This window comes from Salvelinus alpinus, chromosome 23 (assembly GCF_045679555.1).
Source record: "Salvelinus alpinus chromosome 23, SLU_Salpinus.1, whole genome shotgun sequence".
Classification (NCBI taxonomy): Eukaryota; Metazoa; Chordata; class Actinopteri; order Salmoniformes; family Salmonidae; genus Salvelinus; species Salvelinus alpinus.
The window spans coordinates 9,866,633-9,883,331 of record NC_092108.1 but is presented as its reverse complement, the minus strand read 5'-3'; the positions used below and the strand labels follow the sequence as shown (position 1 = coordinate 9,883,331).

The following is a 16,699-nucleotide window of genomic DNA, read 5'->3' as shown; positions in this document are numbered from 1 at the left end:
GCAGAGTTGCAAAGAAAAAGCCATATCTCAGACTGGCCAATAAAAATTAAACATTAAGATGGGCAAAAGAACACAGACACTGGACAGAAGATCTCTGCCTAGAAGGCCAGCATCCTGGAGTCGCCTCTTCACTGTTGACGTTGAGACTGGTGTTTTGCGGGTTCTATTTAATGAAGCTTGAGGACTTGAGGCATTCGTTTCTCAAACTAGACACTAATGTACTTGTTCAACCTGCAGATCGAAGTGCCTCACAGAGTGGGGTCTGACATTTACAACGGTTACCATGCAATGCACCCTGGACTGAAGAGGCAGACAAATAGGAAAAATGTGTTAAGACCCTCTGTTAAATAAAAACACTTCGAGGTAGGAATATACAAAAAAAATATGATCAATGTCTCATTGGAGAGAAGACAACCTCCAGCATTATGACTTGGCCAGTATTGAAATCTGACATGTATGATAATTTTTCTGCGTTCTTAAAGTCGTATTCCTATAAACTTCCAGTGTAGTGAGAGCGGCGTTATCGCAATGCCACGTCATACCGGACACATTTCTTCCTGCTGGAACAGCAATAGCTCACATAAAAACATGAAATGACCCCAGGAAGAAGAAAAAATAAATAAAATGTATTTTTATTACAGTATGTTAGGGTCAGGGTGGAGGTCAGGGTTAGTTGTGACCAGTATGTCAGGGTTAGTGATAGTATATTAAAGGTAGTTAGTAATGACCATGGTTGTGATCTGAAGCCATACCAGGGTTAGTATATTCGATAGTAGGTAGTTGGTACTGACCATGGTTGTGATCCGAAGCCATACCAGGGTTCGTATATTCGATAGTAGGTAGTTGGTACTGACCATGGTTGTGATCCAAAGCCATACCAGGGTTAGTATATTCGATAGTAGGTAGTTGGTACTGACCATGGTTGTGATCCGAAGCCATACCAGGGTTCGTATATTCGATAGTAGGTAGTTGGTACTGACCATGGTTGTGATCCGAAGCCATACCAGGGTTCGTATATTCGATAGTAGGTAGTTGGTACTGACCATGGTTGTGATCCGAAGCCATACCAGGGTTCGTATATTCGATAGTAGGTAGTTGGTACTGACCATGGTTGTGATCCGAAGCCATACCAGGGTTCGTATATTCGATAGTAGGTAGTTGGTACTGACCATGGTTGTGATCCGAAGCCATACCAGGGTTAGTATATTCGATAGTAGGTAGTTGGTACTGACCATGGTTGTGATCCGAAGCCGTACCAGGCCAGCTGTAGAATCTGGAAGCCCAGGCCCAGTAGGATAGTGTTCTTATTCCCTATGGAGCGCATCAGAATCCCCAGAACCATCGTCTGACAAAGGGAACATAGCAGGTAGTCCAACAAAAATCAGCCAATCAGTACAGATATGTCAACTCTGTCTCTGGGACCTATTGCGAGGCAGAATATCGATACTAAAAGTATTTTTTTAAAACACAACGAGTGTCAAAAGTCACCAACCTGAGCAACAATGGAGAGGATGCCCACCACAGCTATGAAGGCAGCTACTGTCTCTGAACTGAACCTTTGTACCTGGGGGGGGCGGGAAGATACAGGTTAGAGACCTGGGGGGGTATTCATAACAATGTGAAATAGGTCCAAGGGTTATTTTACAGCTTGAATTCACACAATACCCCCATAATGACAAAGTGAAAACATGCTTAGGCATTTATTGAAAATAAAATACAGAAATCAAATCGACAATTATTCACACCTGAGTCAACATGTTAGAATCACCTTTGGCAGCAGTTACAACTGAGTCTTCCTGGGTAAGTCTAAGGGTGTTTTAACATATAGTCCTCTTTAAAAAGAACCGATCTCAGTCCTCTTTAAAGCATACTCTGGGGTAAAAGCAAAATAACTTGGATTGAGAACTCTGTTCTCTTTGTATTCACACTGCCCTTTCAAATGAGGACTATACTCTTTTGCCAGTTCACTTCACCTATTTTGTGGCCTCAGTCCACTTTGCAATCACATTGCTACTTTTGGAACATTCACTCAATGCACTCTGGGTTTTAATAAAGTGAAGACAAACAATTCCATCAGAACGTGTTATCGGACAGCTAGATACAGTGTACTTACATTTCGGAAGCTAATAGATTGCATTTAGTTAAATCTGCAATGCGTAACTTTTTGGGTGACCTGACCAAATACACAGAAATGTGAGTTACAGATCAGTCACTCACTGAAAGCAAGTCTAAGAAGCAGTAGATCTGTTCTATGTGCGCCATTTCTATGCTTCCGTTTCTGCATCTTTTACATTTGGTTTTGTACACCAGCCTCAAAACAGCTGAAAACACAATATTTTTGGTTATGGAAAATATATTTCACAGCGATTTAAATGGTACAATGATTCTCTACACTATATTGCCTTAATTTGGCGAAACTGAAAACTGAAACTATGCGAAACATTAGATGTTTTGCAACCAGGAAATGACGGAGCGATTTCTGCATAATGCACCTTGGAAAGATGACAATTAAAATCAGAATATAATATTAACATGTAAATATTAATTGGTAATAGAATAAATAGCAGAAGAATACTGAAGATTAAATAATGCTGTAATTCCCCCCCCCCCCCCCAAACATTATAGGCTACTGCCCCTTTAAGAGCTGACGTTGATTTTGTACCCTGTGTTGTGACTAAATCTACACTATACAAACCCCACAATCAATAAAAAGCTTATGAAGCGCTTTGCCTATAGATCACATATGGCAAACAAATAAATCTGAACATTGTGTCAGTACAAAACTCTACACACATTTTGTAATGGCATCCTTTGACAAACGCTAATCAATGTTCAAAAACAACACGTTTCTCTGCAAACATGCACATCATCTCTGTTTTGTGGCACCAATGTGAGGGGTATTGGCAGGGGAAAACGGTGTTGCAGTAGTCTAGTGTGTGGTGAAGAAAAAAAATGACAAGCGAACACTGGGAGCTTTGTGTTCACATTGTCCTAAAAAAGGGAACCGGGTCCCGGAATCAAGCGAACTGAACTCGGACCAGCTCTCGGCCTCAGTTCGGTTTGATTCAGGGGCTCTTTTGAGGGGTCCGAGTTCCTTTGGAGTGTTCACACTGCACAAAGACTTAAGCGAACCGCACTGGGTTCACAACATTGTCTGAAAGTGACCAAGTGTGAAAACACTAAGAGCCTTGCACACCTGGATTGTACAATATTTGCATATTATTCTTTTAAAAATTCTTCAAGCTGTCAAGTTGGTTGTTGATCATTGCTAGACAGCCATTTAAGTCTTGCCATAGATTTTTCAAGACGATTTAAGTCAAAACTATAACTAGGCCACTCAAGAACATTCAATGTCGTCTTGGTAAGCAACATCAGTGTGTGATATATATATGGTCTTGTGTTTAGGGTTATTTTCCTTCTGAAAGGTGAATTAATCTCGCAGTGTCTGGTGGAAAGCAGACTGAACCAGGTTTTCCTCTAGGATTTTGCTTAATACGGCGGCCAGGAGCAAAAACTCCCTATTAGTCGGGCCCAATGGAGAAAACCTGGGAGGACCAGTCTCCTTGGAGTTGCCATTCCTCTGAGGCTGTACCGGGTCAAGATAAGATTTCACCAGCGGCACCCAACCCGCTGGCGGCACCTTTTTTCGGCTGTCAGGAAGTGCATCCTGTGTCCCTTAGCTTAACTCCATTCTGTTTCTTTTTTATCCTGAAACTCCCCAGTCCTTAAAGATTACAAGCATACTCATAACATGATGCAGCCACCACTAGCTTGAAAACACGAAGAGTGGTATTCAGTGATGTGTTGTATTGGATTGCCCCAAACATAACACTTCGTATTTAAGACAACGTTTATTTCTTTCCCACAATTTTTTGCAGTTTTACTTTATTGCCTTGTTGCAAACAGGATACATATTTTAGCAATATTTTTACTCTGTACAGGCTTCCTTCTTTTCACTCTGTCATTTAGGTTAGTATTGTGGAGTAACTACAATGTTGTTGATGCATCCTCAGGTTTCTCCTATCACAGCCATTAAACACTTAACTGTTTTAAAGTCACCATTGGCCTCATGGTGAAATCCCTGAACAGTTTCCTTCCTTCTTCTCCGGCAACGGAGTTAGGAAGGACGCCTGTATCTTTGTAGTGACTGGGTGTATTGATACACCATCCAAGGTGTAATTAAGAACTTCACCATGCTCAAAGTGATATTATTAAATTTTTACCCATCTACCAATAGGTTCCCTTCCTTGTGAGACATTTGAAAACCTCCCTGGTCTTTGTGGTTGAATCTGTGTTTGAAATTCACTGTTCGAATGAGGGACCTTACAGATAAATTGTATATGTACAGAGATGAGGTAGTCTTTCAAAAAAATCATGTTCAACACTACACTATTGCACACAGTGAGTCCATGCAACCTGTAACTTGTTAAGCACATTGTTTTTCTCCTGAACTTATTTATTTAGGCTTGCCATAAGGAATGGGTTGGATACTTATTGAATACTGGACTTATTGACTCCAGATGTTTCAGCTTTTCATTTTTGGAAATCTTTCTAAAAACATAATTCCGCCGTTTGACATGATTGGGTAGTTTGTAAGCCAGTGACACAAACATCTCAATTTAAACGATTTTAAATTCAGGCTGTAACACAACATAGGAATAAGTGAAGGGGTGTGAATACTTTCTGAAGGCGTAGACGGACAAAACGCTCACATACACAGACCCTGAATCCCTACCTCCTAGGCACTGTTGATTTTGGATTCAGGGAAAGGGCTAAAACTCCCCCCCTCACTGGGAGATGCTTCCAGTTTTCACAAAAATAAATATTTCTATGTGGGCAGTGATACTAGTTTGCAAACAACGACTCGAATTGAGTTCCAACTGTCATAACACATTCAGCAGACAAACAGACAATTATATGACAAGTCTCTCCAGAAGAATTCTCTCCACATTCTTCACACTCCTCCTCACAAGCTTGAACACACCAGAGAGAGGCTGTGACTGGTGTTTTGTTAACTACTGTAGTCCTTCAATAACACAAAAAAAGGGCCTTTTCAGTGTTTACTGGTAGTGGATCTAATTTGTCAGTCAGTCAGTGGTTTATGTCCCACATGGCACCCTAATTCCCTACATAGTGTTCTGGTCAAAAATAGTGCACTATGTAGGGAATTAGGGTGCCATTCGGGACAGTGTGAGAGAATCAGACTGGCCCAGGGGTCTAGACTAACTTTTTCCACTGGTGGCACTGGTGCTACCAACTATTTCAGTTGATTGCAGCAGCACATTTGGCTGCACACATTGTTTATGATATTGACCTGTCCTATAATGTACCTGTATTCCATACAGAACCAGGCTAACAAATGACTAGCCATCTTTAAAATATGTAGGCCCTTGCAGGGCTTGACACTCAGGTAAATTTGCCCGGAGCGGGGCCTTCCGAGTGGAGCAGTGGTCTAAGGCACTGCATAGCAATGCTGGCTGTGCCACTAGAGATTCTGGGTTCGAGTCCAAGCTCTGTCGCAGCCTGGACGCGACCCGGGAGACCCATGGGGCAGCGCACAATTGGTAAAGCGTTGTCCGGGTTAGGGGAGGGTTTGGCCAGCAGGGATGTCCTTGTCCCATCGCGTACTAGCGACACCTGTGGCGGGCCGGGCGCAGTGCACACTGACACGGTTGCCAGGTGTACACTTGGCCAAAGCTACAGGCCAGAATGAAAATCATCCAGGAAAGTGGCTGATGCGCGCATCATTTAAATGTCCTCTTTAAATTTATGGACTGAGCAATACGACAGGTGGACTCTTAATTGGGGAGGACAGGGCTCATAGTCATGGTTGGAATGGAATTAACGGGATGGTATCAATCAAGTCAAATCAAATGTATTTATATAGCCCTTCGTACATCAGCTGATATATCAAAGTGCTGTAGAGAAACCCAGCCTAAAAACCCCAAACAGCATGCAATGCAGGTGTTTCAATACCATTCCATTGCAGCCATTATTATGAGCAGTCCTCCCCTTAGCAGCCTCCTGTACTCCATACACAAATAACATTTTAACTTGATGATATCATATTTACAAATCAAATCTTATTGGTCACATACACATATTTAGTAGATGTTATTGCGGGTGTAGTGAAATGCTTGTGTTCCTAGCTCCAACAATGCAGTAGTATCTAACAATTCACAACAATACACACACATCTAAAAGTAAAAGAATGAAATTAACAAATATATAAATATTAGGACGAGCAATGTCGGAGTGGCTTTGACTAAAATACAGTAGAATAGAATACAGCATATACATGTATATGAAATGAGTAAAGCAGTATGTAAACATTATTAAAGTGACCAGTGATTCCATGTCTATGTACAAAAGGGTAGCAGCCTCGAAGGTGCAGTCTTGAGTAACCAAGTGGTAGCCAGCTAGTGAGCTCTATATAACAGTCTAATGGCTGAGGTTGGTTGTTTTTCAGGTGCAGGGTTGTGTAACTGGGTGGTAGCTGGTTGGCGATGGCTATATAACAGTCTGATGGCCTTGAGACAGAAGCTGTTCAGTCTCTCTGTCCCAGCTGTGATGCACCTGTACTGACCTCACTTTCTGAATGATAGCGGGGTGAACAGGCCGTGGCTCGGGTGGTTGATGTCCTTGATGATCTTTTCGGCCTTCCTTTGACATCGGGTGCTGTAGGTGTTCTGGAGGGCAGACAGTGTGCTCCCTGTGATGCGTTAGGCAGACCGCACCACCCTCTTGTCATGACATTGCCCTGTTGGGTGAGGTTTATGACCCCCCCATAAATAACCTTTCCCCCTTTTCTCTCCACTCTACAGAATGGACTCTTGGAAAGCCCTGTGTTACCACAGAGAAAGTATGGTAACATCACAAGGTTGGGGAATGGAACAATATTTCCCTGTCTCAACCAGTTGAAAGTGTCCTTTGGTACTTAAAGAAAATGATGTCAGATCAGTTGGTGTCTGGGACATATCTGATATGAGAGAAATTGTATCTTGGAAGTCTACACATTCTAGTTATCAGATTCACATGGAATTATTGTGCAATTTAAATATGAAACTATGTGAGAAGATGAAATGTGATTTTAGCTTCTAAATGAGAGAATTGTTTTCATAAGTAAACTTATGCTCACTCAGTGGCCACACCCAAGTGAACAGACATTGGTTGGAGAGGGATGAAACACGCCCTTCTCTTCCCCAGTATAAAAGCCCCCGTGACCCAATTCACGTTAGACTAAGCAAACCCCAGCGTGAGCTGTGGTTGTGTGTGGTTGAACAACTACTCTAACGAAATTTACATGAGACCAGATCACGTGGAGTTGACGATGAATTCCGACTAGACCAGTCAGAATACAGCACGAGCTGATTATGGCAACTTGGTATGAACTTTGAACTATTATTCACTAAAGAAGAAGTGATACATCCGAGACGTAGAGTTATCAGCTGCAGCTGTAAACGTACGTGGCCTAGGAAAGGACAGACAATCTCCTAAGATCGACAGGGTACTTTAACGTATCCGCTCTACAACACTACGATCAGAAAGATTCTTCAAAAGGACAATGGCGATCTCTGCTGGGCAAACCAGTCTTCCATATTCAACCCATTTATCGAAGAGCAGCTCAGAGTAAATATCTTGCCTAATCAGGCCTACTACTGTTGTGTAGTCTGCAAACTTGATGATTGAGTTGGAGACGTGCGTGGCCACGCAGTCGTGGGTGAACTGGAAATGGAAGTGGGTCTAGGGTGTAAGGTAGAGGTGATATGATCCTTAACTAGCCTCTCAAAGCACTTCATGATGACAGAAGTGAGTGCTACGGGGCGATAGTCATTTACCTTTGCTTTCTTGGGTAGAGGAACAATGGTGGACATCTTGAAGCAAGTGGGGTCAGCAGACTGCGATAGGGAGAGATTGAATATGTCTGTAAACACTCCAGCCAGCTGGTCTGAGGACGCGACTAGGAATGCCATCTGGGCCGGCAGTCTTGCGGGGGTTAACGCATTTAAATGTCTTACTCACGTTGGCCACGGAAAACGAGAGCCCACAGTCCTTGGGAGCGGGCCGCGTCGGTGGCACTGTGTTATCCTCAAAGCGGGCGAAGTGGTTTAGCTTGTCTGGGAGCAAGACTGTGTCCGCGACATAGATCGTTTTCCATTTGTAATCTGTGATGGTCTGTAGACCCCGCCACATACATCTCGGAGCCGTTATTTTGCGACTCCACTGTCTCTGTACGGACAATTTGCCTGTTTGATTGCCTTACGGAATGAATAACTACAGTTTGTATTCTGCCATATTCCCAGTCACCTTGCCATGGTTAAATGCTTTCAGTTTGGCACGAATGCTGCCATCTAGCCACGGTTTCTGGTTTGGGTAGGTTTTAATAGTCACAGTGGGAACAACATCCCCTATATACTTCCTGATGAACTCAGTCACCATGTCCGTGTATTCATCAATGTTATTCTCAGAGACTACCTGGAACATATCCCAGTCAGCGTGATCAAAACAATCTTGAGGCGTGGATTCTGATTGGTCAGACCAGCGTTGAATAGTCCTTAGCACAGGTACTTCCTGTTCGAGTTTCTGCCTATAGGAAGGGCGGAGCAAGTCGTGATCTGACTTGCCAAAGGGAGGGCGGGGGAGGCCTTGTAGGCATCTCGAAAAAGGTGAGTAGCAGTGGTTTAGTGTTTTTCATAAGAAAGTACTACTACAGTCAATGTGTTGATAAAACTTCCGTAGCTTTTTCCCCATATTTGCTTTATTAAAATCGTCAGCTACAATAAATGTGGCCTCAGGAGATGTGGTTTCCAGTTTGCATGAAGTCCAGTGTAGTTCATTGAGGGCCGTCAGAGTATCGGGAGAATTCCTTGTTGTAATGCTGGTGAGTTACCACCACTCTGATATCCAAAAGGTATTTCCAGCTGTATGTATTAACACATTACTAGCCCAGAATGTTTTTTGTAAGAAATAACACAACAAAATACTGCAAAGTTGCTTAGGAGCTAGAAGCAGAGCTGCCATGTCTGTCGGCACCATCTTACACATTGATTGTTTGGAGGTATTAAAATAAAACCTTTGCTCAATCTCGAAGAGGGTTTTATTGTTTTATTGTTTTATTTTTCCAGGTTTCCGAGTCATCCTATTTTTTACCCATGTATTCACACACAAAAAAAATATTACAAAAATGTAAGTTCTAAGTTCACAACAATGCTTCAGGAGACTATTTTCAGGTCTGGGAACAATACAACACAGATGGTGTGGTTGCCCTTTAACTCAATTGTGCGCCTAGCAAATGACCGTTGTGTTTGGCTAGCACTGTACAATTTAGGCTACATGTGATAGCAGAGTTTGCAAAACAAATGCCATCCGATTAATACAAATGATCACGATATAATTCTGCCAGGTTGGCCTACTTTGCAGGCAACATTTATTTGGGAAAGCCTTTAGAGATGTTCATTCAAAACAGCACTACTGGATTGGGAATATCCAAGACTCAACCAACACTTCGAACCGAACTTTGAATACCTGGCTTGCGTACCCATTGCTGTTTGAATAAAAAACAAAAAGTAAAATTGTGAACAAAAACGAATGCAACCAGCTACATATATTTCACTGGCAACCTACGACCAATAAATAAATAAACTGGTGTCACACTGCCATGTCAAAGGGCAGTGTGACATATGCGAGAGTTTGGGGGTCGCAGTGTTGAGCCCTGCTGGCTGACTAGTTCGCTAACTGTAGTTAACTGGAGACATACCAGACCATGTTGTTGACACTATAAAAACAGTAGCCCTACTTGGCCACATTCTAAGGAGTTTGTTCAGAGGCCTGCCATTGGAACTCCCCACAGCCAGTGAATTCACAGATATGAAGCAGACCACATTGTATTATTTTTGTACTCTGAACTTTCCTGCGTGGGAAGAATGGACTTCTCTCCACTATAAAATGTGCTGATGCATCACTGAATCTACCCACCAAAATAGGGGTCGAGGCTAGATGTTAGAGGGTTGTGGCTAGGAGTTGGTTTGATGCGGATCTTACCATGATTACAGATCATCCTAAATGAATCGTGAATAATTATGAGTGAGAAAGTTAGACACACAAACATCATACCCCCGCAAAAATGATAACCTCCTCTGTTATTGTAATGGTGAGAGGATTCGCATGTTTTGGGGTTATGATCTTCTACTCTCTCACTCATCACGATTCAGGATTATCTGTAATCATGGTAGCGTCCACATTAATGTAGAAGTGTTTAGAAACATATTCTATTCTTATTGACAATAAAGGTGACTCCAAAATGACAATACATTATTTACCATTCATTTCTATTGGGCACAATATAATCTGAAACCACCAAAACAAACAGCAACTGCATCCAACAAATGTGTAGAGTCACAAGCTTGACGTAGTCATTGTGTGCTATGAATATGGGATCAAATACTAAACTTTTGACTACTTTAATACACAAATGAATTTGTCCCAATACTTTTGGTCCCCTAAAATGGGGTGGGACTAAAGTACAAAATGTTCTGAAATGTCTAAATGGTTCACCCAATATGGATGAAAATACCCTCAAATCTTCCCAAAAGTGTTTATTTTATTTTTAAAGTCCAGTATCTCTAAATATATCTGGAATAAATAAGAAACCTAGAATCAAATTAACCAAACTAATTAAGCCTAAGGACTTGAGCGGGCTCTACTATATCATTGGCCTGCTCACATCAATCCCTTGTTGGTGCCTAGACAGACGTGACTCACTTCGGATTGGGATGGAATCTACAGCATGTCATCCATGGGCGTTATGTTCTTTACCATTTATCAATAATTGTGGAAAAAAATGCAGGCCTTACCTGACCATTTTATAGTATGTAATACACTCAGTTTGGAAAAATGCAAGGAGATACTTAGAGAATCCAGACCATTTATCACTCTGGTCACCGATTTCCCTTAAATCGGGCAGGGCGGCAGGTAGCCTAGTGTTTAGAGCGTAACTTGTAACCGAAAGGTTGCAAGATCGAATCCCCGAGCTGACAAGGTAAAAAAAAAAAACTGTCGCTCTGCCCCTGAACAAGGCAGTTAACCCACTGTACCTAGGCTGACATAAATAAGAATTTGTTCTTAACCGACTTGCCTAATTAAAGTGGGTAAACTATGTTTTCAAATTACTGTGGTTGAAAAAAACATTTCAAATTCTACTGCTCGGAGGGATTTAATCTGACACATTGAGACATATTTTGGAAGAGAAACATTGAGTGCATTTGGTGATGAGGACTGGACTGCTATCTGTGAAAGGGTCTTGCCCCAAAACCACCTCTATAAGCTAAATTATTTAGAACCTAGTTTACACCGGTTTGCCTTCATTTGTTTCAAAATGTCAACCAGATACTGGCACCTTTGCGCATGTATTTTGGGACTGTAACAGAATCCAGTCTTAATGGGAGGAGGTTCATTTACAGATTCAGAAGATCTTAGACAATATGCTCTTTCACCAAACCTATAACTTCTTTATTTTGACTAACATTGTATTTGATCCGGACTCTTCTGAACATCTGTTTAATACTCTTGTCTATTTTGTTAAAATATTTATTTTGCTGTTGATGTCCACACCTGAAATACTGTCGGCGAGGATGTGGCTTTCAGGCTCCTGCTATTATAGCCCCAGAAAAAAAGCTCACTTTTAACCTGCATGAGAATACTGAGAAGTTCTGGAAAATTTGGTCACCATTATGGTCATATGTAGAAAACCTCCCATAAATGCCATATAAATCTTACCGCTGTCTTTTTATTTTACAACTGCTAATTTTTCTATATATATATATATATATATTTTTTTTTTTTGTAAAACCAGATTTTTATTTCTCAGAAAACTTGAGGGCCAAATAAAAATCACATGCGGGCCACCAGTTGGAGAACCCTGGAGGAGGTGAGTCTAGGTGTTGTCAGTACCTGTCTGAGATAGAGGAAGAAGCTGGAGTATTGTCCGGCCTCAGGTAGGTAAGACAGGAACACTGTGATGCAGATGAGAAGCACCGTGGAATCCTGGCCCACCTTCCTCAGAGACTGGAGGGGACATAAAATAAATTACATTCAGATACATTTTGTTGTCAAACACAGATCGGTTGTCCTGTTCCTTAGAGTTGGAGGCTCCCCTCAGGCAGAACGGTATTCAGCAAAATTACATAATTCATAGTCGCACCAATATTGTCTTGAATGGTCGTTTTATTACTGATGCCCAACTGAGCAGTCTACTCAATGCATCCTCATTAGGCGTTGATGACGATTCCGTCCAAGGAGCATTACCATGGCTTGAAAACACAATGACAATTCTAAAGAATGCAAATAATTAGTAGGAAAACCTTGTCATCATTTTGATGTCGCGAGATTGACTTTAGATGCAGTTGGCTATCTAGCTTATATTGAGGAGAGATTTGAGATAGCATTGCTAACTATTTTAGACTAACTTTGCTAGCTAATGACAACATTGCAGTGGTGTACAGTACCAAAGTAAAAGTATTCCTTAAGTAGTTTTTGGGGGTATCTGGACTTTACTATTTATATTTGATAACTTTTACTGTACTACATTCCTAATGAAAATTATGTGAAGGGAAAGGGGTCAGCCTGCTCCTAGGAGGTAGTATACTATATAGTACTCACAGCGAAGGGGTCAGCCTGCTCCCAGGAGGTAGTATACTATATAGTACTCACAGCGAAGGGGTCAGCCTGCTCCTAGGAGGTAGTATACTATATAGTATAGTACTCACAGCGAAGGGGTCAGCCTGCTCCCAGGAGGTAGTATACTATATAGTATAGTACTCACAGCGAAGGGGTCAGCCTGCTCCTAGGAGGTAGTATACTATATAGTATAGTACTCACAGCGAAGGGGTCAGCCTGCTCCCAGGAGGTAGTATACTATATAGTATAGTACTCACAGCGAAGGGGTCAGCCTGCTCCCAGGAGGTAGTATACTATATAGTATAGTACTCACAGCGAAGGGGTCAGCCTGCTCCTAGGAGGTAGTGTACTATATAGTATAGTACTCACAGCGAAGGGGTCAGCCTGCTCCTAGGAGGTAGTATACTATATAGTATAGTACTCACAGCGAAGGGGTCAGCCTGCTCCTAGGAGGTAGTATACTATATAGTATAGTACTCACAGCGAAGGGGTCAGCCTGCTCCCAGGAGGTAGTATACTATATAGTACTCACAGCGAAGGGGTCAGCCTGCTCCTAGGAGGTAGTATACTATATAGTACTCACAGCGAAGGGGTCAGCCTGCTCCTAGGAGGTAGTATACTATATAGTACTCACAGCGAAGGGGTCAGCCTGCTCCTAGGAGGTAGTATACTATATAGTACTCACAGCGAAGGGGTCAGCCTGCTCCTAGGAGGTAGTATACTATATAGTACTCACAGCGAAGGGGTCAGCCTGCTCCTAGGAGGTAGTATACTATATAGTACTCACAGCGAAGGGGTCAGCCTGCTCCTAGGAGGTAGTATACTATATAGTACTCACAGCGAAGGGGTCAGCCTGCTCCTAGGAGGTAGTATACTATATAGTATAGTACTCACAGCGAAGGGGTCAGCCTGCTCCCAGGAGGTAGTATACTATATAGTACTCACAGCTAAGGGGTCAGCCTGCTCCTAGGAGGTAGTATACTATATAGTACTCACAGCGAAGGGGTCAGCCTGCTCCCAGGAGATGGGTGCTCCCCAGGAGGCTGGTCTCATCTTCTCAGGCAACGACTCGGGGACGACCACCAGGATGAAAATGATGTCCAGCAGGGCGATGGCCGTAGCCAGGATCACTACCAGGGTGTCACCGTACGTCTCCGACAGGTACGCTCCAATGGCCGGGCTCGTCACTAGGCTGGCTGCAAAGGTAGCGGACACCTGAAGGGGGGGGGGGGAATGGTAGAGGGGAAGACAGGAGAAGAGGGAGAACTGAGAGGTAGAACTGGAGTCATTCTTAAATCAGGAGTATATATATTGTTCAAAAGTTTGGGGTCACCTAGAAACGTCCTTGTTTTTTTAAAGAAAAGCAAAAGAAATTGTCCATTAAAATAACATCAATTGATCAGAAATACAGTGCAGACATTGTTAATGTTGTAAATGGATATTGTAGCTGGAAACAGCAGATTTTTTTAATGGAATATCTAAATAGGCGTACAGAGGCTCATTTTCAGCAACCATCACTCCTGTGTTCCAATAGCACATTGTGTTAGCTAATCCAAGTTTATCATTTTGAAAAGGCCAAATGATCATTAGAAAACCCTTTTGCAATTAAGTTATCACACCTGAAAACTGTTGTCCTGATTAAAGAAGCAATAAAAAAAAACTGGCCTTCTATATACTAGTTGAGTATTTGGAGCATCAGCATTTGTGGATTCGATTACAGGCTCAAAATGGCCAAAAACAAAAAAAACTTTCTGAAACTCGTCAGTCTATTTTTGTTCTGAGAAATGAAGGCTATTCCATGCGAGAAACTGCCAAGAAACTGAAGATCTCGTACAACGATGTGTACTACTCCCTTCACAGAACAGCGCAAACTGGCTCTAACCAGAATAGAAAGAGTGGGAGACCCCGGTGCACAACTGAGCAAGAGGACAAGTACATTAGAGTGTCTAGTTTGAGAAACAGACGGCTCACAAGTCCTCAACTGTCAGTCTCATTAAATAGACCCCACAAAACACCAGTCTCAACGCCAACAGTGAAGAGGCGACTCCGGGATGCTGGCCTTCTAGGCAGAGTTCCTCTGTCCAGTGTCGGTGTTCTTTTGCCCGTCGTAATCTTTTATTTTTATTGGCCAGTCTGAGATATTACTTTTTCTTTGCAACTCTGCCTAGAAGGTCAGCATCCCAGAGTCGCATATACAGTGGGGAGAACAATTATTTGATACACTGCCGATTTTGCAGGTTTTCCTACTTACAAAGCATGTAGAGGTCTGTAATTTTTATCATAGGTACACTTCAACTGTGAGAGACGGAATCTAAAACAAAAATCCAGAAAATCACATTGTATGATTTTTAAGTAATTAATTTGCATTTTATTGCATGACATAAGTATTTGATACATCAGAAAAGCAGAACTTAATATTTGGTACAGCAACCTTTGTTTGCAATTACAGAGATCATACGTTTGCTGTAGTTCTTGACCAGGTTTGCACAAACTGCAGCAGGGATTTTGGCCCACTCCTCCATACAGACCTTCTCCAGATCCTTCAGGTTTCGGGGCTGTCGCTGGGCAATACGGACTTTCAGCTCCCTCCAAAGATTTTCTATTGGGTTCAGGTCTGGAGACTGGCTAGGCCACTCCAGGACCTTGAGATGCTTCTTACGGAGCCACTCCTTAGTTGCCCTGGCTGTGTGTTTTGGGTCGTTGTCATGCTGGAAGACCCAGCCACGACCCAACTTCAATGCTCTTACTGAGGGAAGGAGGTTGTTGGCCAAGATCTCGCGATACATGGCCCCATCCATCCTCCCCTCAACACGGTGCAGTCGTCCTGTACCCTTTGCAGAAAAGCATCCCCAAAGAATGATGTTTCCACCTCCATGCTTCACGGTTGGGATGGTGTTCTTGGGGTTGTACTCATCCTTCTTCTTCCTCCAAACACGGCAAGTGGAGTTTAGACCAAAAAGCTCTATTTTTGTCTCATCAGACCACATGACCTTCTCCCATTCCTCCTCTGGATCATCCAGATGGTCATTGGCAAACTTCAGACAGGCCTGGACATGCGCTGGCTTGAGCAGGGGGACCTTGCGTGCGCTGCAGGATTTTAATCCATGACGGCGTAGTGTGTTACTAATGGTTTTCTTTGAGACTGTGGTCCCAGCTCTCTTCAGGTCATTGACCAGGTCCTGCTGTGTAGTTCTGGGCTGATCCCTCACCCTCCTCATGATCATTGATGCCCCACGAGGTGAGATCTTGCATAGAGCCCCAGACCGAGGGTGATTGACCGTCATCTTGAACTTCTTCCATTTTCTAATAATTGCGCCAACAGTTGTTGCCTTCTCACCAAGCTGCTTGCCTATTGTCCTGTAGCCCATCCCAGCCTTGTGCAGGTCTACAATTGTATCCCTGATGTCCTTACACAGCTCTCTGGTCTTGGCCATTGTGGAGAGGTTGGAGTCTGTTTGATTGAGTGTGTGGACAGGTGTCTTTTATACAGGTAACGAGTTCAAACAGGTGCAGTTAATACAGGTAATGAGTGGAGAACAGGAGGGCTTCTTAAAGAAAAACGAACAGGTCTGTGAGAGCCGGATTTCTTACTGGTTGGTAGGTGATCAAATACTTATGTCATGCAATAAAATGCAAATTAATTACTTAAAAATCATACAATGTGATTTTCTGGATTTTTGTTTTAGATTCCGTCTCTCACAGTTGAAGTGGACCTATGATAAAAATTACAGACCTCTACATGCTTTGTAAGTAGGAAAACCTGCAAAATCGGCAGTGTATCAAATACTTGTTCTCCCCACTGTATATAAAACAGCAAAAATAACACTGATAGGATGTCCATCTAGGTTGTTATTTAGTTTCCCTCCTCACCAATCCGTAGGCTGTGCTCCTCTCGTGTTCTGCCGTGATGTCCGCCACATACGCAAAGATCACAGAGAAGGTGACGGCAAACACACCAGACATGGAAATGACTGCAAAGTACCACCTGAAGAGAGGACGGGAAGGAGGTGAATGGAGGGAGGAG

At 42.7% G+C, this 16,699-nt stretch overlaps 1 protein-coding gene across 1 annotated transcript in view; it reads right to left on the bottom strand.

Annotated features, from left to right (window-relative positions):
- mfsd14a2 (major facilitator superfamily domain containing 14A2) overlaps positions 1 to 16,699 on the bottom strand; it is a 42,376-nt gene that overhangs the window by 8,745 nt on the left and 16,932 nt on the right. The window contains exons 5-9 of the mRNA XM_071360872.1: positions 16,546 to 16,660; positions 13,672 to 13,890; positions 11,950 to 12,063; positions 1,493 to 1,564; positions 1,233 to 1,345 (exon numbers count right to left, since the gene is read on the bottom strand). Coding sequence (XP_071216973.1) covers positions 1,233 to 1,345; positions 1,493 to 1,564; positions 11,950 to 12,063; positions 13,672 to 13,890; positions 16,546 to 16,660 — 633 coding nt within the window. The remainder of the gene's footprint in view (positions 1 to 1,232; positions 1,346 to 1,492; positions 1,565 to 11,949; positions 12,064 to 13,671; positions 13,891 to 16,545; positions 16,661 to 16,699) is intronic.